The sequence below is a fragment of the Mastacembelus armatus genome, chromosome 20 (assembly GCF_900324485.2).
Source record: "Mastacembelus armatus chromosome 20, fMasArm1.2, whole genome shotgun sequence".
NCBI classification, from domain to species: domain Eukaryota; kingdom Metazoa; phylum Chordata; class Actinopteri; order Synbranchiformes; family Mastacembelidae; genus Mastacembelus; species Mastacembelus armatus.
In genome coordinates this window covers 17,364,253-17,386,197 of record NC_046652.1, presented here as the reverse complement: position 1 = coordinate 17,386,197, position 21,945 = coordinate 17,364,253, and the positions used below count along the sequence as shown (strand labels likewise).

The following is a 21,945-nucleotide window of genomic DNA, read 5'->3' as shown; positions in this document are numbered from 1 at the left end:
TTTTTAGTTTTAGTCTCTGGCTTGACCATCTGTGAGCACAAAGTATGAAAAAGAAGCTACTGTGTGTATTTTTCACTTCTGCAGCAACTACACTGTTGTTCTAATAGACTGTGAAGCCATGCCACAAACATTTTGTCAAAAGAGATTTTATTTATATTCAGCTTTGCAGTCTGTCTTGTTGGATTTTCCCAATCTTCATTTTTAGAGCGATATACAGTGGGTACGGAAAGTATTCAGACCCCTATAAATTTTTCACTCTTTGTGTCATTGCAGCCATTGTCCAAAATCAAAACAGTTCATTTTATTTCTCATTAATGTACACTCAGCACCCCATCTTGACAGAAAAAACCAGAAATTTATAAATTTTTGCAAATTTATTAAAAAAGAAAAACTGAAATATCACATGGTCATAAGTATTCAGACCCTGTGCTCAGTATTGAGTAGAAGCACCCTTTTGAGCTAGTACAGCCATGAGTCTTCTTGGGAATGATGCAACAAGTTTTTCACACCTGGATTTGGGGATCCTCTGCCATTCTTCCTTGCAGATCCTCTCCAGTTCTGTCAGGTTGGATGGTGAACGTTGGTGGACAGCCATTTTCAGGTCTCTCCAGAGATGCTCAATTGGGTTTAGGTCAGGGCTCTGGCTGGGCCAGTCAAGAACGGTCACAGAGTTGTTCCGAAGCCACTCCTTTGTTATTTTAGCTGTGTGCTTAGGGTCATTGTCCTGTTGAAAGGTGAACCTTCGGCCCAGTCTGAGGTCCTGAGCACTCTGGAAGAGGTTTTCTTCCAGGATATCTCTGTACTTGGCCGCATTCATCTTTCCTTCAATTGCAACCAGTCGTCCTGTCCCTGCAGCTGAAAAACACCCCCACAACATGATGCTCCCACCACCATGTTTCACTGTAGGGACTGTATTGGGCAGGTGATGAGCAGTGCCTGGTTTTCTCCACACATACCGCTTAGAATTAATGCCAAAAAGTTCAGTCTTGGTCTCATCAGACCAGAGAATCTTATTTCTTATAGTCTGGGAGTCCTTCATGTGTTTTTTGGCAAACTCTATGCAGGCTTTCATGTGTCTTGCACTGAGGAGAGGCTTCCGTCGGGCCACTCTGCCATAAATCCCCGACTGGTGGAGGGCTGCAGTGATAGTTGACTTTGTGGAACTTTCTCCCACCTCCCTACTGCATCTCTGGAGCTCAGCCACAGTGATCTTTGGGTTCTTCTTTACCTCTCTCACCAAGGCTCTTCTCCCACGATTGCTCAGTTTGGCTGGACGGCCAGGTCTAGGAAGAGTTCTGGTCGTCCCAAACTTTTTCCATTTGAGGATTATGGAGGCCACTGTGCTTTTAGGAACCTTGAGTGCTGCAGAAATTCTTTTGTAACCTTGGCCAGATCTATGCCTTGCCACAATTCTGTCTCTGAGCTCCTTGGGCAGTTCCTTCGACCTCATGATTCTCATTTGCTCTGACATGCACTGTGAGCTGTAAGGTCTTATATAGACAGGTGTGTGCCTTTCCTAATCAAGTCCAATCAGTTTAATTAAACACAGCTGGACTCCAATGAAGGAGCAGAACCATCTCAAGGAGGATCAGAAGAAATGGACAGCATGTGAGTTAAATATGAGTGTCACTGCAAAGGGTCTGAATACTTATGACCATGTGATATTTCAGTTTTTCTTTTTTTAATAAATTTGCAAAAATTTCTACATTTCTGTTTTTTTTCTGTCAAGATGGGGTGCTGAGTGTACATTAATGAGAAATAAAATGAACTTTTTTGATTTTGGCAAATGGCTGCAATGACACAAAGAGTGAAAAATTGAAAGGGGTCTGAATACTTTCCGTACCCACTGTAGTTAGTTTAGAGGTTCCTAGTCTTCATGCAGTTTGCTTTGGATATTTATTTTTATTTGATAGGCAGCCTGCATACTTGTAACCCCATAAAAGTCCACAGATTAGGTCCAAGACAATTATCTGATGACAAATGACTCTACGTTGCCACAACACTAACAGAAAAATGACTGACAGCTCAGGTTCTTTAAAAAATCTCAAAATGAAATTTCAGGGTCTGTATGATGTTCCTGTTTATCTATGCAATACCTGATACCTGCTCGGTTTTGCTGCCTCGACTCACAGTAAAACTCATTTGCTCCAGTGCTGTAAATATACAGCTATAGTTTACCTGCCTCATGTAGAAACTACAGTGGGAGTAATCCTCGTCGCTACCTGAGTCTTTGCAGTATGTGACACCTGTTCAGTTAAGACGATTCACAAAATACAAAGCTGCTCATTAGAAGTGATGGGGTGGAAGTTTCAAAGGGGGAACCTTGTTGTTTGTCGTTTCTTTCATTCACTCGGTGTGTCTTTGTTTACTGCCTTTCCCTCCCACACGTGATGGTTTTATGTTTCGTCTTCTTTGTCTATCTGATGATGGGAAGCACAGCAGCATTGAATTATGAGATAAAAATACACTGCGTGGGTTAATTTTAATAATTATGATCAGTGTTAAAATGGTGAGAGATAATGAGTGTACACACACACGCCAAGATTTTAGGAAAATCACACCAATTAGCAGTTGTTTGTTAATCAATGAGTAGTTATCTGCTGTATTTTATTTTTCTGCTTTATGAGTAAAGATAGAAGCAAAAACAAAGAAGACTAAGATAGAAAAGAAATCACACCCATCTTTTCACTAGAAGTGAAAGAAGTGAAGCTCATTATTTTGGATGTGTGTCTATACATTTGGTTTGGGCCGTCTGTCCATCCATCCATCCATCCATCCATCCATCCATCCATCCATCCATCCATCTTCTTCCACTTATCCGGGGTTGGGTTGCAGGGGCAGTAGCCTAATCAGGGATACCCAGACTTCCTTTTCCCTGGACACTTCCTCCAGCTCTTCCGGTGGGCCACCGAGGCGTTCCCAGGCCAGCCTAGAGACACAGTCCTTCCGGTGTGACCTGGGTCTTTCCTGGGGCCTCCTCCCGGTGGGAAATGCCCAGAACACCTCCCCAGGGAGGCACCCAGGAGGTCAGGAGAGCCACCTCAGCTGGCTCCTCTCGATGTGGAGGAGCAGCGGCTCTATTCCGAGCTCCCCCCGGGTGACCAAGTTCCTCACCCTGTCTGTAAAGGAGCACCCTGCCACCCTGCGGAGGAAGCTCATTTCAGCCGCTTGTATCCGAGACTTTGTCCTTTCGGTCATGACCCAGAGCTGATGACCGTAGGTGAGAGTAGGAACATAGATGGCTGGTAAAATCAAGAGCTTCGCTTTTTGTCTCCACGACGGATCAGTACAACTGCAGACGCAGTAACGACACTTAAACTCCTCCTTACTTGACCATTTATATTCGACCACACATTCCCAATCTCTGCTTTAAATTAGTATGTTGAAGCATCCAATGCAAATATCAAAGAGGTTCTGGGGAGGTGGTTTTCATGACTGTTATCACCAGAGAAAAGCCGAAATGTTCAACTCAAATATATATACACCAGGGTGATTGTCTTTTTGACTCTCGTTTTATTTTACGATTACTCAAAATGTGTCTGGGGCCCTAATAAAATGTGGCACACATACATGTTCAGTATGTATAATGATGACATAGCCAACTCACAGCTGCTTTTATCAAGGACGGTACTATCTTATCTATTCACTCAGTAAATTCCCTTCAAATGGTTCCATCTGAGACTTCAGGTCCCCTCGCCCTCTCTATTGTAGCGTGGAGAAAAGTATGCTCTATCATCCCATAAGCACCAAGGCCATATGAGTTACTCTTTATATAAACAGCTGACATTAACGCCGTCCTATTATCCTACTGATGAATGTTAATGGCCCTTACCGCTCAACATCACATACGAACAAATGCTTACACATGCACACACTATTGGATCTGGCTGAGTGCCTCTCTGCTGTATTATTTTGCAGCCGTGATGAGGGACCTGAGGCCATTATCATCAGCTGTACCAGAGGTGGGCCTGACACCATCTGTCAATCAAAAATAGAGGGATTTAACGCAATTAAAATGGCGTGCGTGGAGGGGAAAAGAGATGCTTGAAGTGTTTATTAAAAGTTCATGGTTTGAGTTTCAGAGACATAGACAGACATCTTATAAACTCGTTTCATTTACAGGACACATAAAAATCAACAATAATAAAATTAAATACATTCATTTGTTTTTGTTTTGGCCTGTCATACTTACGTGATCAGAGACTTCCACACCCTGTAGGCGCCATCACCAGTAGGGATAGCAATCATACTGGGTGCAGTGTGAGCCAGGGGGCAGACGTGGAACGGACCGAGACGTGACAGCTCCTGGTGTCGTAGGCTGGTCCTTTGGACTTGGGAAGTCATCTGCCCAACAGGAAATAAAACATTTGCGGTCTTCATTTCCTCACCTCCACTGTTGTGATCCGTGGCACTGGGCCATGGGTGGGCAGGGGGCTGGAACTCCTCATTGCAGATGCTGGTGAAACAATCTGACCATCTCAGTAGAATCAGTTAGTGGGTCCTGGAGGATTTGGTTGTCAGCCCCCTTGACTTGCCTGACATGACCAATGTCTCCTGTTAGTTGGTGGCACAAGGTGATAGACCATGTTCCAGTGAGTTGAGCTTGTCATACAAATCCTGATAGTGGATGTTCTTTGCAGCTGCCACTGCCCACTTAGCGTCATGCTGTCATCGGTGTTACTCACCAGCTTCAGGTCCTGTCTCTGAACTAGCAGGTAGTCGATGTGACTTGCATGGCTGCTGCTGGTGTAGGTGGCCAGATGCAAGGTCCTCTTCCTGAAGACTGGATTGGCCACAGCTGATTTATGCGCCACAGAACAGCCTAAGATCCGTTAGCCCCTCGAGTGTGTAAGATTTATACTGAGACCTGAACAGTTCACCATTGTGCAGATTTTCTATGGCTCTTAGTGTCATTTAGCATTCAGGATGTTACCCCTCTCACCTTCACACACGGGGAGAGACAGTGAATGGGCATGGTAAAATAAGTTTAAACATTTACAACAACTTTCACAGTTTAATCCTGAAGGCATGTCACAGCAGACAGACAGGAAGTCACTCCTTGTTAAAATGAGAACAAAAAATAGTCATTGCCTGCCATCCCTCCCCTCTAAACAAGACACATTTGTTCATACACTTTTTTTATTTTCTTGCCTTTCTGACTTTATTGTACAAGTCGTGTGTCTTATCTCATTCAGCAGGAGAGGAGGTGGCAGGCATTTTTTAGAAGTTGCCACCAGTCGTCTCTATCAGCTCTACTGTAGCCTGAAACTGCTTAACCTGTCCTGTGTGTGTGTGTGTGTGTGTGTGTGTGTGTGTGTGTGTGTGTGTGAGTGAGAGACTAGGCTGTTAAGATTGGGCTTTGATTGATTCAGGCTTAAGAAGGCTGATAGCAATTTTTTTTTAAGCTGCTGCATGTTTTTGTGCCGTTTTTCCAAATTGAGTATTTATATGCAAAAACTCCCCAGAGAGAATTAAAAGTTAGTTTTTCTCTTCAGAACTGTGTTTCTGTTAAAGTAGCACAGACTCTGAGTTAAGTTAGCAAACACGCTAAAAGTGTGTCACGTGATAGAAAATGATTTATTATTCTTCTTTAAAACACTTATACGTAGTTGACACATCTACTTTTAGACATGTTCTGTCATTATCCTTCCTCCTGGAGCTGCAGCTGTGATTCTGTTCAACCTGTGAGGTCTTTAATAATCAAGAGCTATATGTGTCCTTCATCTGTTCTCAGTCTCTATATTTTTTCTTCAAAACCTGCGCTCACCTTCCCACTTCCTGCTCTTACTGCTTCCTTTCTTCTTGGTTAATTATCAGTGAGATGTCACTCCCTGGCACACACCTGTCATCACAGTAAACGGCCCTTAAAAAAAGCTGCTTGTGCTTCAGTTGTAAACAAATCACTTTTTTTTTGACAGTTTAGCTCAATACAAATTTTCCCCAATTCAAAACACTGAAGAAAAGTCCATGCACAAAAAAAGAGACAGGTGAAGAATCTGTTTACTAAAAATCATCTGTTTATCTCAGTTGCCTTTTTCCCTCTTTTGTGTCCACATCCACATCACCTCCCCTCTGTCAGGGTGGTTACGCCTCGGTGCACTGCTGGTTGTGAACATGTTAATTCTTGATTAGAGTTCATGCATTCGCCTTCACCGATTTGCTCCATGGAGTGAGAAATCATTTTCTCAATGAGAATAATTGGACATGGGCAGGGGGGTGCCAGCTCATTACCCACAAATCACAGGAAGAAGAGGCACCTCAGCTGAAGACAGTAATGATTTAAGGGAATAAATGGGGCCATCAGCGTGTAGCCAGACCAGCTTGGGCAGCAGAGAGCAAAGCTGAGAGGGAAAGATCTGCGCTCTTCACACTGTTTCTTTTCTCAGGTGTCTGCGTGTAGAAGAAGCATGTTCTTGTAAATCCCACTCTGGTTTACAGACGAGGCCAAAGATGTTTTCATTAGAAAAGCACTTGAGCTCCAACACACCAGACGAGAGAGAAACAAAGCTAGAGACACTGGCAGGAACATTCAGTTACCACTGCACATAAAAAGCTGAGGTCTTTTTTTAATCCCCATTAATGAGGCAAAATACGGACTTAGTTTCTCATAGTGTGAAGTCATTCACTCCTCTTTAGTTGAATTCTTTCTTCTTACTGTTTTTCTCAGTATGTCACACATTTCCACTCTCTGTACCGAGCCAAATGAGTTTACTCTGGCAAAATGAGCTCCGTTGTCACAACAGACTTTTCTCAGTGTTTTATCGGGCCTGTTAGGAGGTCAGTGCTTTTAGTTAAGTTGCTAAAGGAATAATAAGGCCCCAGCCGACTGTAAACATGAGACAGGGCTGCTTTACCGTCTCAGCTGACGAGAGCTATTTCATTTGCATTGGTCAGAGAGCGAGACAGGTCATGCAGGTAGAGAAGGTTTCATTTTAAAACTGAGGAGATGGAGGAACTGAAATCCTCTAAAGAGGAGAGACGGTGAATCACCCCGTCCACACCCATGTAGCCATGTTAGCCAGTCACTTTGTGCTGCACCACTAAGATATTTAATTTAGATCAAATGTTGTTCACTTCTTGATTGTGCATCCATTTTATCAGCCATCAGAACTTTTACAGCAGTTCAGGCTGCACCAGCATGTGTCCATCAAATGTGAACTTATGTGGCAAATCATCCTTGAACATTATCTACCTTGTCAATTTCATTCACATCAGTATGTCGTATGAAGCATGAAGATGATTTCCATTAGAGTGTCACCTCTGTTTTCCCAAAGGTTGTGTTTGCATCGTCTTGAAAAGCGGAGCACTAAAAATAGTTTGATATTGAAATATGTTCCTAAAAAAAGCCGTACCACTCCAGATTTCAGTATTGCGATGTCTTTGCATTGATGGTTTTAATCCTTTGATTTATGTAGAATGAAACCAGCATCTAAAATGTCTGAAAGAGAGATTTTCTTCATGCAGTTCCTTTTCAAACAAGTGTGATATGTGATGAAGTGTGATGAGGGAATTTTTTTAATATTCATGCTTGAAATAAATGAAAAGAAGAAAGAAAAACAGTAAGAACCAAACTATGTCATACTTTGACTACCTTCTGTGGTAAAACAATAGGTGGTATAACCCTCTCTTTGTCTCAAGGCAGGATAATCATGTTGAACTTGGAGCATTAATGGTGGCAGTCGAGCAGAGACCACCGGTCTAACGAGCTGCATTTCTCCTGCAGAGCTGTTTTTCTCCTCTTTATGCTCCAGGTACACAGCCCATGGGAGCTGTTGCACAGAATCCCCGCTGAGCATAGTCTGATATGAATTCATGACATTAACCATAACCAAGCTGACGGGGCTCTACGTTTCTAAATCTGTGGAGCAGAGAAACTTGATTTGTTGATTTGTTTGTAAGCGGTTGATGTCTTTGATAGATTAGAAGATGAGACTCCTGCTGTTGTTGTGATTGGCTGAAATGTCAATATGTCTCTGTGGTCGGTTCAGGCTGTATATTGTAGGCGTTTCTCTACACATGTACACTGTTTATAGTCTACACATTGACTAGCCATAGTCTGATATGTCTTGTTTGTTGTTTTGTTGTGTAAGAAGTAGATTAGTGCTGTCTCATTTTCCTCTGATTGCATTAACAACACAAACAAAAACCTCATTATAATAAAATAATTACACAGTTCGTTTTTTATTTTTAACTAACGTAACATTCCCTACATCTCCATTCTTCCTCATCAGTCTTTCCTTCCTCTTTTCTCCCTCCTCCTCCTCCTCCACTAAAAGAACACACCCCTGCTGCCCTCCCACCTTCTTTGCCACTCGATTGCTGTGACTGTGCTGTAGTCTTCTGGGACTGCTCTTCATTACTGGCCATCCACAGGCCCTTCATCTTCGCACAGTCCTCTTCATTTAGCCCCAGCTGAGAGTGAGGCCTCAGCCAAATGGCTTTCTGTCTCCCCTTTATCCAAGAATTTCAGCTTCTAATTAAAACCAAATGGAAAACCCCCCACGTCTCGCCCCACACAGCTCTGATTATGCTATAGATGGACTACACACACCACAATCCCACCTGCTCAAACAAAGCAGAGCAGCAAACAATCGCTTGTCTCTGGAACAGGCAGCCCACCCTCTTGATAAGTCGATGAATTGTGAACTAAAGCTTCATTTTCAACTGGATTATTCATAGTTTAACGACACCCAGCCTCATGCCCTTCACCATTTCTGCCCTGTTCATGCTTAATGTGTTTACGGTATAAGTTCACGTCACATGCAAGATGGATAAGAGTATTGTGTCCTAGCAGCTTCTCTCCACATTTTCCTTCCCAGTGTGACTAATTTCATTGCATTAGCTCTTTTATTAAATAAGTCTGATGACAGTTTGGCAATGCGAGGAGCGTAGTTTATTGGCAGCCAGTGTACCATTAATAACTCAGTGTGATTGGAACTTAAAATAATGCTAATAATAAAATGCATATAATTAGAAGCCAGATATGAACCATGGGTGCTCTCATGAAATTCAAAAAAGCTGCTGGTAACATTCGCTCACTGACCTTCACAGTTTGAAAGATGGATTAAATGTTCTCAGCAGTGAAAAACAGACTGTCCTCCTACTTAATAAGCTCAAAATGATGATTAATCTGTAAAAAGCACCGCAGAGCTCCTTTTAATGCATGGGTGAAGACTCTCGACTCAGCTTGGATCGTCTGCTCAGTGGAGCTGTGCATTCAACCTTCAAGACCATCTTTAGAATCACCTCCCTTCATATGAGCCAGGTGTCTGGAAAGTCATGCATTTTGCTTTAAATACCTTAAAGGTGCATCCGTTAGACGTATTTTTATGTACCAAAAACTATAAAACACCACCTCTTGAAGTATTATTGTATATACAAAAACACTTCTACTCGATTCATGCTGGATTATTCACAGAGCTGGACTAAAGCTGGTGACAATAAGTGAATTTGCAGTAATTTCTACCTGTTTGATTCTTTGGTTTTCTGGTACCAGACTAGTCTGCTCCAGTTGTGGCTGTTATCAATAAGGTTTGGAAAATGGGCCTCTGCACCGGCTCTAGGTCTTTGTTATGACCTGGGGATTGATTTTAACCCTCATAATTAGCAGGCCTAATTCAATTAAACAGCAATTTAATGATGCTCGGCAAAGACACCAAGCAGCTGTGTCACTGATAAATCAGTTCAGATATAATATGAAACAGACACTGCCAGATGACATGTTTCACATACAGCAGGTCTCCCCCCGACAGGGACAGACAGAAGAACAGGCGTAGAGACAGTGACAGAACTTGGTTTTAAGAAATGCTAGTCTACAGACTCCATTGTCCACCTGGGCCTCTTCTCCGCATCTGGCTGTGCTTCGTCCTGATGTGGTCAAATGCAGTCTCACATCCCTGATCCAATTTGCTTAACAGCATTAGGAACCTGTTTGTCCATGTAATTTGCTTCAAGAGCCCAAACCTTTACAAGTCATAAGTCATATCTTTCCAATACAAAGCAGATTTAAGATCTGCCTTAAAACAAGGTTCATTTGACCAGTACTGTCATACTACATATTCATTTAGCTGTCATATGATGTCTTTATGAAAACACACCATGTTTTCTGGACTGTAAGTCGCACTGAAATATTAGTTTCCTTTTATCAGAAACAGCTTAGATGAACAGAAAAAATATATACGTCACATTTCTAATTATACTAGTTATAGTCTAAATTAACCTATGAAGAATGTAGTTAACGTTAAGCAGCTCCGCCAGTGTCAGGGAGAAGGTAAAGTAGCGTGTCCTCCTCTCTCTCTCTCTCTGAATGCCGACAGTCAAACTTTGTTTCAGCTGCAGACTTTATTACCTGCAGCATTAAATCTGCAGCAGACGGTAAATACATACAAACATAAATTGTTGTTTAAATGTATAATTTATGTTTTTTTTAAATTTTTATGTCTTTGTTTTTAGGAAACATAAAAAGAGAAATTTTGCTGTTTGAAAACCTGCGGCTTTCATAAACCATGCTGCAGAAGAGTCATCAGTCATTTCGGACAGATTTACTCAATTGCTGATCTTATTTTTCACAGTGTTAAATGTTTCTCATTATTGAACTGTACATATCACTGCTGACTATCATTACCCAGCACCAACACCACATAACTTGTGCCTTCTCATCCTTCTCTAAAGGAACGGTCGGCTCTGTTTAATGCTTTTCCTTTCAAAAAGGCTGCAGTTCATAAGCGCAGGGTGTGAAATATGAAAGACCACACAAAGTCCTGCGAGGACAGGCCCCGCTCAGCTTCTCATTTTGGCAAACAGACACAGGACTGTAGTTTTATAACCTCCCACCATTTCTCTTTTATGTCTGTCACATACACACACATGCAAAACAAAGCAGGTGGCGTATGGTAAAATGAATAAACTGAAAGAAAGCCCGGTACAGTGTGTGCCGCAGTTCCCTCCACATTAACACATCAAACTGTCATAGCTGCATATGGACCATTTGACCATTACCTTATATTATGATCTTCATGAACACTTATTTGCCTCTCTGCTGACAAATTAGTGTAATTAAGGGAACTTGTAAGTAGGATGAAGCAGGTCATTATGACCCTTTCATCATCCACTAACCATTTAACTCTTCCCCAGACTTTTATAATGTCCCTCTACCCCCCAACATAAATGTAAATAAGTGTCACATAATCTTAGTGATTGTGACATATTAGTTATTTTAATGGCACTGGAGTCTGATGGGCTGGTGAGGAATGACGAATGAAAGACGGCAAAAAGGGCTTGAGTTGGGTCATTGGGTGCAACAGTCATGCCCAATCTAATCACAGAGGCCATTTGGGGGCCTAATTTGGTTGTAATGGCAGTTTCCTCCAAGGGGATGGATATGGGGGTTGAAAATTATATGTGTAACATGAAGAAAAACCTCAGTTCTGCAACAGCTATAAACGGTCACCTTACACCCTGGATGTGCCTTTCTAAAGCAGCCGGTGCACGAGCATCTTTTCTTTATATTTAGATGGAACCTTCTTGTCCAGTGCCACAAGTGTTTATTGTTACAACAGCAGGATTGTGGCTCCAGCTAAGAGGGAAAGGTATTGATAATTGCTTCGTGAGGTCAGAGGAACTTTAATAGGACTATTAGGAGTCATTACTGGCAGCTTTGTGTGTCAGTGTCATTGTGCAATGCAGATGTGCTGTGAAGTCTTGATTGGTCTTGCCCACAGTGTTTTTGTCAAAGTGCATTACCTGGGGATAATTGGCGTACAATTATGTTACCGTATGTTTTTGTGAGAAAAAGGAAAAGCCTCTGCCTCTTCTCTTCTCGCTCAAAGTGGAATCTTTTCTCCTGTTGTCTGTTTTTCTGGCCTTTGGTTGGTTTAGTGTTTCCTTAAAAGGCGCACATAACTTTATATTTTTAGCCAAATTAGCCATTTTTGCTAAATGTCCCGGTTAAATATCTTTTTCCTTCACACGTAACAAACCATATTGTTCATTTGGTGACATGTCTGTATCTTGTCCTTTGGCCTCGATTGTGCTGCTTGGCACAAATGGCCCATTGTAATGAACCATATTACGTCTTAGAGAGTCTGTTCCACACATGAGGCTGTCACACAGATGTTGACCTGACCCCTGAGGAGGCTTGGTGCCCAGAAACAGACCATTCACTGTGACCTTTGACCCTGTCCCTGTTAACCCGCTGATGCCAAAGATTGGCTCTAACATGACACATACACAGAAAGACATTCTTCAAGTATGGACGTCTTTAGGACAGTGGCTGATGGAAGATGACAGCACACACAACCTTTGTTCAAAACCCTCAAGCTGCTGATACATTATTGTGTATGTGTGTGTATATGTGTGTGGTTGTGTGTTGCAGCATTTTCCCTCCTGAGCAGAAAGCTGCTACCTCCCATTTTCCCTCTCACTCTCTCTCCTTTGTCCTTTCACTGTCCTTTCTGAGCTGTCTGTCCATGTGAAGGTAACAAGACTTTGCACTTTGCAGCCATCCCTCTCTCACCTTCCTGTCCTTTTCTCTCTCTCACCTGTCTGATTCTCAGTAATCTACTGCTGCACTTATCCAGCGTCCACGTCTGTATTCCTTGGTTTTTCTTCCTTCCGTCGTCATTTTCGGTCAGAGATCTGAGTGCTCCCTGTGGCATGGGAAGAGGGGACGGAGGGAGGGAGAGGGAAAGAGGGGAGCACAAGATAGAAATGAGTGCCATGGAGAGTTGAAAACCCCTGTTGCTTCCCTGCTCCGCTGGTTACCAAGGGATAGACAGTGTGCTAAGAGCACTGGGGCGAGGAAGAAAATTTGGTGTTTTAGAGAAGGGAGGAGGTGGGAAAAGAAATTCAGAAACAAAGGAGAGAAGAGAGAGAAAGTGAAAGGGCACAGAATACTTGACAGACAATTTAGGGGGCTGGCAGTGAATATAAAGGGAGATTGATTCTGTTTTTGGCCCTGGTCTGACAACAGATATCAGATATGAGTGCATTGAAAAGGGTGTGTTATTATTTTTGGCAAGGTATTATTGCAATATATTTAAATTTAAAGGCGCAATGCATTATCATTTGTTTTCACAGATGCCCTTGAGAACAAAAAAAAAAAAAAAAAAGGCTATCTGCATCAGAGGTTTGTAACACTGATCCAACAAACAGTATTCTCATCCCAGGGCATCAAATACTATCTCATACAGATGCTAAGAGACACTTGAAGCCTGTATGAGACACACGGGGTATTTAAAAGAGAATGTGATGCTGTAAATACATGGAAAAGCATCTAAGTGCTTAGCTTCATGCACAAAAAATTATTTGATTAGGTATAAAAACAAATTTCGCTTATAAAAATGTATAAAATATAGACGTAGTACCTGCTTATAATCTTTTTAGTTCCAAATATTCATGTGTTACTTGCTTATATGTGGTTTTCATGAAAAATGCTTTGGGTTTTCTCTCCAACAACCATGAGAAAGTGAAACTAAATGGAAACTAGTTTATAAAGAAAGGGAAAGAATAGTTTCCAGGTATTAGCTGGAAAATACAGGACCCATAAACAAACACAGTTCTTTTAAAAACCCTGTGTTTGAAAGGTACTTGACGAAGCATCAATATTTGCTGCCCTGGGACTGAGCACAGCTTGGCGGATCACAGCACTTCTATCAAGGACACTTAAAATGCTTTTCAGTTCAAATCTCACTGTGATGGGTTTTTTTTTTTCTTGCCTACTTGCTTAAACAAAGTAAGATTTTAATCCTCAGGCTGATTTAAAGACAATCATGTCCCATTTCTTCGCTGAATCTGCTTTGACACGTCTCCTGTGCACGGCCAAATCACTATGATTTGCCTACTCTCGTGTCATTTTTCACAGTTCCTCTTGGTTTTCCATATTTCTGGAAAATGCCTGAACAGCAATATCACCTTGTTCTGGTAATGTTACCTGTCACATTCACACATTAAACCTGCTTGCACTGCGCTTTTGACATCGGTGCTGGTTATGCAGGTTAACAATCACAGGTACAGTGGATTTTCTTGTTCCTCGCTTGTTCTTTATTCTCTCGTCATATGTCTGCAGTTTTTCTTGCCTTTGAGCAGAGAGATGCAGTCAAACCTCAGTGAACAGAAGATTGTTCCTGGGAGCTAATTATGTCACTCACCATGACGATACACTGAATTTTATTGCATCGCACAGGATCAAATTTGGGTTTTTCAATGTCAACATGCTTCTGTGGCTTTCGGTTTCTGCCAACCTCTCAGAGAAAATACTCTTACATTAATTCTTCTTGTCCAGTTTCACTTGCCTTGTCCACTTAATGCCCCGGTGTCTTTATTTATGGATTCCCAGACGTCTGGCTTATTTGGATGTGCTTGACATTTTAGTACAAGGGAGAGAAAGAATAGGGTGAGGCAGGAGGCTAACAAAGCATTTCAGCAAACACACACACACACACACACACACACACAAGGATCAGTGGTTTCTCCTTTCAAGAAGCTGTCATTGAACATACCACACTCCAGGCCAGTCCCCACTCTGCCACTAAGGTCGTTGAATTGTGTGTCTGGACAAAGATGTTTCTGCAGCAGCATCGGTGCCTTGTGTTAAGTTTCTCTGGGTTTTAGAATAGAGGCTGTTACGTGTCTGTGAAGGTAATTGGATTAAAAGCTTTCAGAGAAGCAGACGGAGACACGGACAAGCGAACAAAAATAATGACACTGTGAATTTTAAACTTTTCTGAAAGACTCTTTTAATGATTTGTTCTGTAATTTTCATATTTCTTTGCTTCTTCTTTTGTTGATTTTTTTTTTTTTTTTTGTCATTGTAGGAGGAGGAAGAGCGACAGAGACAAGAAAGGAGCATTGAGCGGATAGAGCCAGTAGGGAGGGCCGACTCATCACTGGAGCATTCACCTGTGTTAAATCTAGAGTGAGCAACCCTTGACCACACTTATACCCTGCAGTATGTTTTATACGACTGTTTATCACTTCTGTCTGGATATGAGTCTTTGTTCTGACACTGCAATAGTATTTTCCTTAGCTCTGTTCACTGCTTTGTCCTCTTCTCTTCACCTTAATGAACTTTCTCCCAGTTTGCTCCCAGTTTCACACATTTTCAATTAATTGATTCTCTTTTAGCACAACAATCTGATCTTAATCAGTTTCATTTGGGTGTCTAATTAACCCTCAGGTTCACCTGCTTGACTCTGTAGACTAAGAGATGAGTACGTAGACAGTACAATGCTGCCTCCACCATCCCACGAGTCGCCCTGTGCTCCTGTTTGACTGTCGTCTTGTTATTATTATTTGTATCCCTCCTGCTCCTTCTTTGCATTGACTTGGCCTCATACATCATCGTCCTGCAGAAGCATGCTGAAGCCAGTCGAGGTGGCCAATGAAGGAGGACCCCTTGGGATCCATGTAGTGCCTTTCAGTTCACAGGATATCAGGTAAAAAATAACAATAATAATAATAATAATAAAACCTGGGAATCAGTGAAATTCAGGCTATTTTCACCATCTAGTCTCTCTCTCACATTAAAGCCTGGTTGATATTGATTTTACTCATCATGTCATTCATTTTTCTCACTCTCACTGTTTTCACTCTTTCTTCTTCAGCTTTTTCTATATATTACTCTAGGCTGCACTTTTAATTGACTCTATTTTTTATGGCTATTCTTTTATATTTGTGACTCTCACTGCTGCAGCATCCTGACAAAACCAAGCACTGCTGATGTCCCCATTGGGAAAGTAAACACATAAAAGTAGTTTTGCTATAAACCTAACAGTTTTTCCAAGACGTGCTATGCATATCGTTTATTGTACCCTTTTAAGAAGTGGTGTAAACTAAGTAGTGTACTTTTTGTTCATGTACTGTACAATTTTGAGGTATTTGTACTTTACTTCAACATTTTGTACTGCACCACACCTATTTGACAGGTTTAGCTACCTTTCAGAATAAACCTTTATTGGTAGGAAATTCACAAGCTAAGCAACAGTATGTAAAGTACCTCAGATTATAATAATAATAATTATATAAAGTGGTTAACATCAACTTTCCCTTTAACAGGATACTGTGGTGTTTCTACTTTTACTGCAGTAAAAGATCTCAGTAATTTCTCCACTATGGCTTCTAACCTGTGTCACAATGGAAGTTTATCTTGAAGGTGATTTACCCTGCTTCATTTTGCCTTTTTAACTGATGAGTATTGTCAGTGACGGGGGACAAGAGCAGTAATGTTTCTCAGTTCATGGTTATTCCAGAGGAAAAGGACAGAGGAAGTTGCCAGATGTAATCAAACTAAAAGCTTGTGTGTAACACTGATCCCTGCTGCACACCTGGCACGCCACCAAGGTGAATGTGACCACTCAGCTCTGGAAGAGGGAAGCAGGGGAATGAGATGAGAAGTGGGAGTGAAGAGATGAAATGGGGTGACATGTGGGAGAGAGAGAGGGTAGCTGTCACTGAAGATTGCTACATGTCATTACTTTGGGACAGTAATCCTATTGCTGTTTATAAGCAAGTGTGAAACTATTCAGCTTTGACCTTGTGTGATCGAGTCCCAGAAACTGTGACACGTTGAGTCAAGAGTAAGAAAATAATGATTTGGGATGAGCAGCGCCAAACAAAATAAAAGGTCTTTGAAATTTCAACAATTATTGCTTAAGTGAAGTTCAGATCCAGCCATGTAATAAACATATTCTTAATTTACTCTTAGTATCTCTCTCTCATCTTCGCAAGATACAGCAGCAATGCTGCATGTACAGTACTTTCTTTTTTCTCCATCAGCCAAGGTCTGCACTAATAGCTATTAGAGCCTTCAATTAACTTCAGACATGATAAGACTTAGCGTCTGGTCAGGGGGATGATGCTAATGGCCTTGCCCAGTTTTTTTCCTCTAGGAAGGAGAGGCATTAGGCTCAAGGGGCTGTCATGAGTGTCTAGACCAGGGCCACAGGGGTCAGACAGCGAGCAAATCCAGACAGCAAACAAGGAGCTGCAGGCGCTCAACTGCCTGCATTCTGCTTCACTGCACTGACGTCAAGTTAAATCCAAGCAAGAGGAGAAGACAGCTGCAGGACAGAGCTTATAGACTCTGTCACTCCAGCAGACTGAGCCTCCGTCTCATTCTCATTCTCTCTCTCTGTTGCTCAGGAAGACTTGTCTCTCAGTCCTCTACAAGACACATTCTTCATCTTCAAAAATATCAAGTGCAGAAAATTAACTCACACCGATGCCATTGCAAACAATATGGTGTTCCAACATAGATGTTTTACTGTCTTTCTCTTTCTGTTACTCACATTCTTCTCCCTTGAGTTTATGTGCACACACAAAGACACAGGCACGTGCATTGTTTGGTTTAATGAACTTCTTATTCCATGACCAGTTTCAATTGTAAACAAACTGCAGACATAATTGCTATGCATAAACGGATCCTGATTGGATTATTATTTGATTAAGGCTGTGGAAGAGCACAGGTGGGCTCCTTCAGATCATTTCTCAGCAGTGCTCCTCAGCCACCAGATGGAGTAAAGCCACAGGACAATGCTGATTCTTGTGTTCACAGAATCTCATTGTGCCTTTTCCTGACACCTAAAGTATTCACTGACTTTCAGTGGTGGCACTGCATTACTGTCTTCAGAATAATGGTCCTTTTAATGAAATTCTCATCTTTGAATCCCTAAAAGATGCCGTTTGAACCCCAGTCCTTCCTACTCTCGCTCTAAATACTGATCAGGTATCATCCAAAACTCTGTTATCTATTGTCTGTTGTCTACTACCAGATGAGAAGCCATTAGAGTGTGTCCATACTGTAATCTCTATGCATAATACTTTGTTTTCAAGCTGCCAACACTGATGGAGATAAGCACAATCATGCTGGCTTTCACAATACCCACAATTACTCTGTGTACAACACACTTAAGTAGACCTGGCAACACTGGCTCAGACATTAAAGAGTCTTTTGTGATCTTTAATTTCAACTTGATGCTGAACAATTTACCCTCACTGAGGAACTGAGATAATTAGACCAGTGCTCTGAAATTAGCCCTGTTTGGCTGAAAACCTAAAGAGGTCTGTAAATCTCCTGTTGACATGTACGGTAAAAATGGTTGCAGTTTAAATGTGCTTTATGTGTCCATCGAAATGATAAGCACTAACAAAGACTTCTGAAAAGCTTCCAGCTAATGTCATTACCACAGATAAGCAGTCGATTGCAGTACAAGTTTCAACATCTTTTACATTTTAGTTTGTGTCCTTAATGGTTTTGGATCTGATATATGTTGCCATTAGCTTGAAATTTAGCAGACGTAAACTCCCAAAGCTTTGTTGGTGTATGCAAGGACACCAAACATTCAGTCTGCCTCTTTCCTCAGGCATTCAGCGCATTAGGGATGGATGGATGGAGTTTTTAGTTCTGCTATGAGAATTCACATCAGATCTCTTTGCATGTGATTATTCTCAGGGCCTGAATAAAAATCTGTGGAGCAAACTGATATATTTAATTAAGGGGGTGGGGAGAGGTGGTATTTGGAGGTAAAGGTGACCCCTTTTGAGCCTAGCCCAGCTCTCTTTGGGTGAAAGGCAAGGGTAGACCCTGGACAGGTCACTAGTCTGTTGGTCTAAATAACCTCAGACAACCTGCGCTGTCATTCATTCAGGCATTCCCAGAGAAAGACAGACAGAGGGATAAACTTCAGCAGTGCTTCTCTGGGTTGCAGAAATACTTTCAAAGTTAACTTTTGTCGACAGCAAAGCAAAAAAGTACAGAAAATCACAAAGAGGCTAAACTTAGTTTTCCCACAAACCTGGAGTGTAACTTTTAAAGCATAGTTTTACAATAGCAGAACTGAAAACTTTCTCTCTGGCCCGTTCGGTGATGGACTGCATACAAAAATAGAGAAACGCTTTAGGCACTTTGTTAGTTATGCTCCTCGAGGCCATGAAACACAGTAGCAAATGACACCCACAGTACTATCACAACCAAAGTCAGTTCTGGATAACTTGGCGACTGACGGTACAAATACCAATCTAAAAAGTACTACATTTGACTGAGTATGTTGTGATTGATAACGTGTGTCCTGTTGCGTGATCCTTTGCAGGACTCAGGGCTTGCTAGTCTCACGTCTGGAGCAGGGAGGCAAAGCTGAACAGGAGCGTCTCTTCCAGGACAGTGACTGCATCATCAAGATAAATCAGGGGGACATTCGCAACTTGCGCTTCGAGCAGTAAGTTGGTCATACATTGATGACTGTGAAAGGTTTTTCTCATGCTGTGTTTGCTGTGAAGTCAGGAGTTACTGTATGTTTGCAGATTATATGAGATGATGATAGTTCACATGTCCGTTTGGGTTTTTAAACTGTAGAAACTATTTCACAGAACAGAAAGAGTGTGAAATAATATTTCAGATTTTGTTGGTCCTGTTTATGTATTTCAACACACTGTCACGCTCTTGAATGTAATGCAAATCAATAATAGTTCTCTTTTCTGTTCTTGATGTTTTTAAAATGGTGCATCCTCATCCTCAACTCCCTCAGCATCGTCAGTTCCCTATTACATATTTATAATATGACAAAGACAATATATTATATTCTAATCGCAATAAAAAAAAAAAGATTTCTAACCAAAAAGGTTACTGCAGCTATATTGTTTCAACAAAAACAAAGTACTGGTAATAGTAATGAGTTGTAGTTGAAATATAAGCAGATGATTAATTGTAATTTCCTCCCTGGATAAAATTTATACTTTTAATACTTTTGAATCACAATATGTTTCTTTAGGTTTTATTTGATGCTACCATTTTTAAATTAAATTAATTTTATTTTATTTACCTTCCTCATATAAAAGGACCAGCAGGATGCTCCCAAGCCTTTCTGGTTTTCCACCTTGGGTTTGAGACTTTTTTTTTTTTTTTTTTTTTTTTGCATTTACAATGACTGACCAGTGGGTGGCAGAGTCTTGGGATGACACACTAGCATCCACTGTAGTGGATGAAGAGCAACTACACAGTCAGAACCCATGCACATACAAGAAAGCAGCTTCTTAATGGTTATCCAAAAGGCTAGGACACCTATGGCTCACACTGAGAGCACTGTGTTGGACATTAATGACAGTATATGCTGTGGTGTTGCCACTGAAACACGGAGGCCAAACTACAGGGAGACATAACACCCACGCAGCTGCACATTAAGTCAGAAATATTGCTGAGTTTTTTGTTTTTTTTTTCCTGAAAAAGGACTCACAGTCCTTCATAACTGCTCCTCCTTCTGATCCGAAACCACCTGGACTCTTCTCTTAATTAATTTCATTTGATTCTTCGCTCCCTTTCACGTCACTAAAGCGGAATAAGAATATATTTCCAGGAGTTTCCCCACCTTTTACCAAAACCACCCTTTCTCTCACACTCACAAAAAGAGAGTGTGTGCACTCTGACACACACATGCAGTATGCGACACTATAAAGTCTTATCTACAATCGTGTGTGTGTATGACAGGTCAAGAAATAGATTGCTTTTCCTCCAGGGTAGATACTGGAAGCAGTGTGTGCAGGTTGTCTGTTTGGCTCTCTTCCCTATCATCCACTCCTCCACGGGAAGAAATAACCTAGATTTGTGCTAATGAGAACCCAGCCTAAAGTCATACTGGGCTGGACATAGTCACCTGAAGTTTCTAAACAGAAATACAGTCACGAGCTTTCCTTGTTTTTCCCCTTCCTGTTCTACCACTGTCAGAATGTGTTTTTAAAGCAAAGCATATCGAACGCTTTAGAAGATGTTTTGGTAAAGATAAGTAAAGCAGTTACCACCGTCTCACTTTACCATTATACCAGTACAACGCCACAAACCTTTGAATTTTCTTTTTTCCAAAATGAAGCTGTTGTTATTAATAAACATCCCAGTTTCCTTGCAAACATTTACTTCTGCCATGTCTGTAATGAGGCAAACCAAATCCACAAGGAAGGGATATTTTCTGGTGTTGTGCACCCGCACCCTGCTGGCATTCAAATGCATATGATGTTTATAATTCTGCATGAGAATGAGGTGAAAGAGAGAGAAAAAAGCCTTCCACTCTGTCTGCCCTCCTGCTTTCCTGTCTACCCTTTTGATTGTGCAGCGCCCGGAACGACAATTTAAAGTGATAGTCTAATCTCCTTGGATTGTTTTGCATGGGTAAATATTTTGAGGTGCTTAATATAAGTGAATGTAATGATGCACTGATGGGGTAATTTATTATTCATTCAGGCCGGCGTGGAGGCTGATTACTGAAGTGATGGCACTGTATATGTGCATGTGGGAACATTTGCATACAAACACGCATACACATACACTTACTCAGTCATCACTCCTCATTGTGCTACTCTGAGTGATTTTTTTTTTTTTGTAAATTATCATAAGAATAAAGATGGGAGAAACCTAATCCCGTGGAAAGGCGTGCACCGCTCACCTCTGTGACACTGCTCGAATGAAGTGCTGACTGTTGTGGTGGAGGCACCTTAACGGTTGTCATTTTTGATGGAATCAGCAAGGTATTATCGTGTGGTAATAGGACTTTGGAAACAGGATTTGGGATTGTTGAGATCCTATCATCCACCACACCTCTGGCCCCGCATGCTGCTCCATGGCTGGCTCATGGCAACCCAATCTACAGTATATGCTAAATTCTGTCAACACACCAGACAAACATCAACATCAATTCTTGCATCTGGGAAGGAAGTTGAGCTCTTGCCTTAGTCTATTTTCCCCATAAACTCTCATAAGACTCTCACAGTGTGGTGTTTATTTTGTGTGTGTCTACATATTTCAGAAACTCATTGTCTGGAAAACTTCCCCGATGCATGATTTATCATTTCTGCTCTGATTGTTGAGTTAACTCATGACCAGTAATTAATCTGGAACCACCCACAGATGCACATGAAGAAAACAACCTATATGTTTTCTCTGATAAAACCCACGCAGACGCAGGG

General features: G+C 41.4%; 1 protein-coding gene across 6 annotated transcripts in view; it reads left to right on the top strand.

Moving 5' to 3' along the window:
- The window catches only part of LOC113121628 (partitioning defective 3 homolog), a 232,201-nt gene that overhangs the window by 85,181 nt on the left and 125,075 nt on the right, over positions 1-21,945 (top strand). For all 6 annotated transcript variants that reach the window (XR_003294765.1, XM_026292297.1, XM_026292301.1 and 3 more), the window contains 3 exons: positions 14,814-14,914; positions 15,351-15,434; positions 19,086-19,211. Coding sequence is in view for 5 of the 6 variants with exons in the window: in XM_026292297.1 (XP_026148082.1) it covers positions 14,814-14,914; positions 15,351-15,434; positions 19,086-19,211 (311 nt within the window). In the remaining variant the exon portion in view is untranslated. The remainder of the gene's footprint in view (positions 1-14,813; positions 14,915-15,350; positions 15,435-19,085; positions 19,212-21,945) is intronic.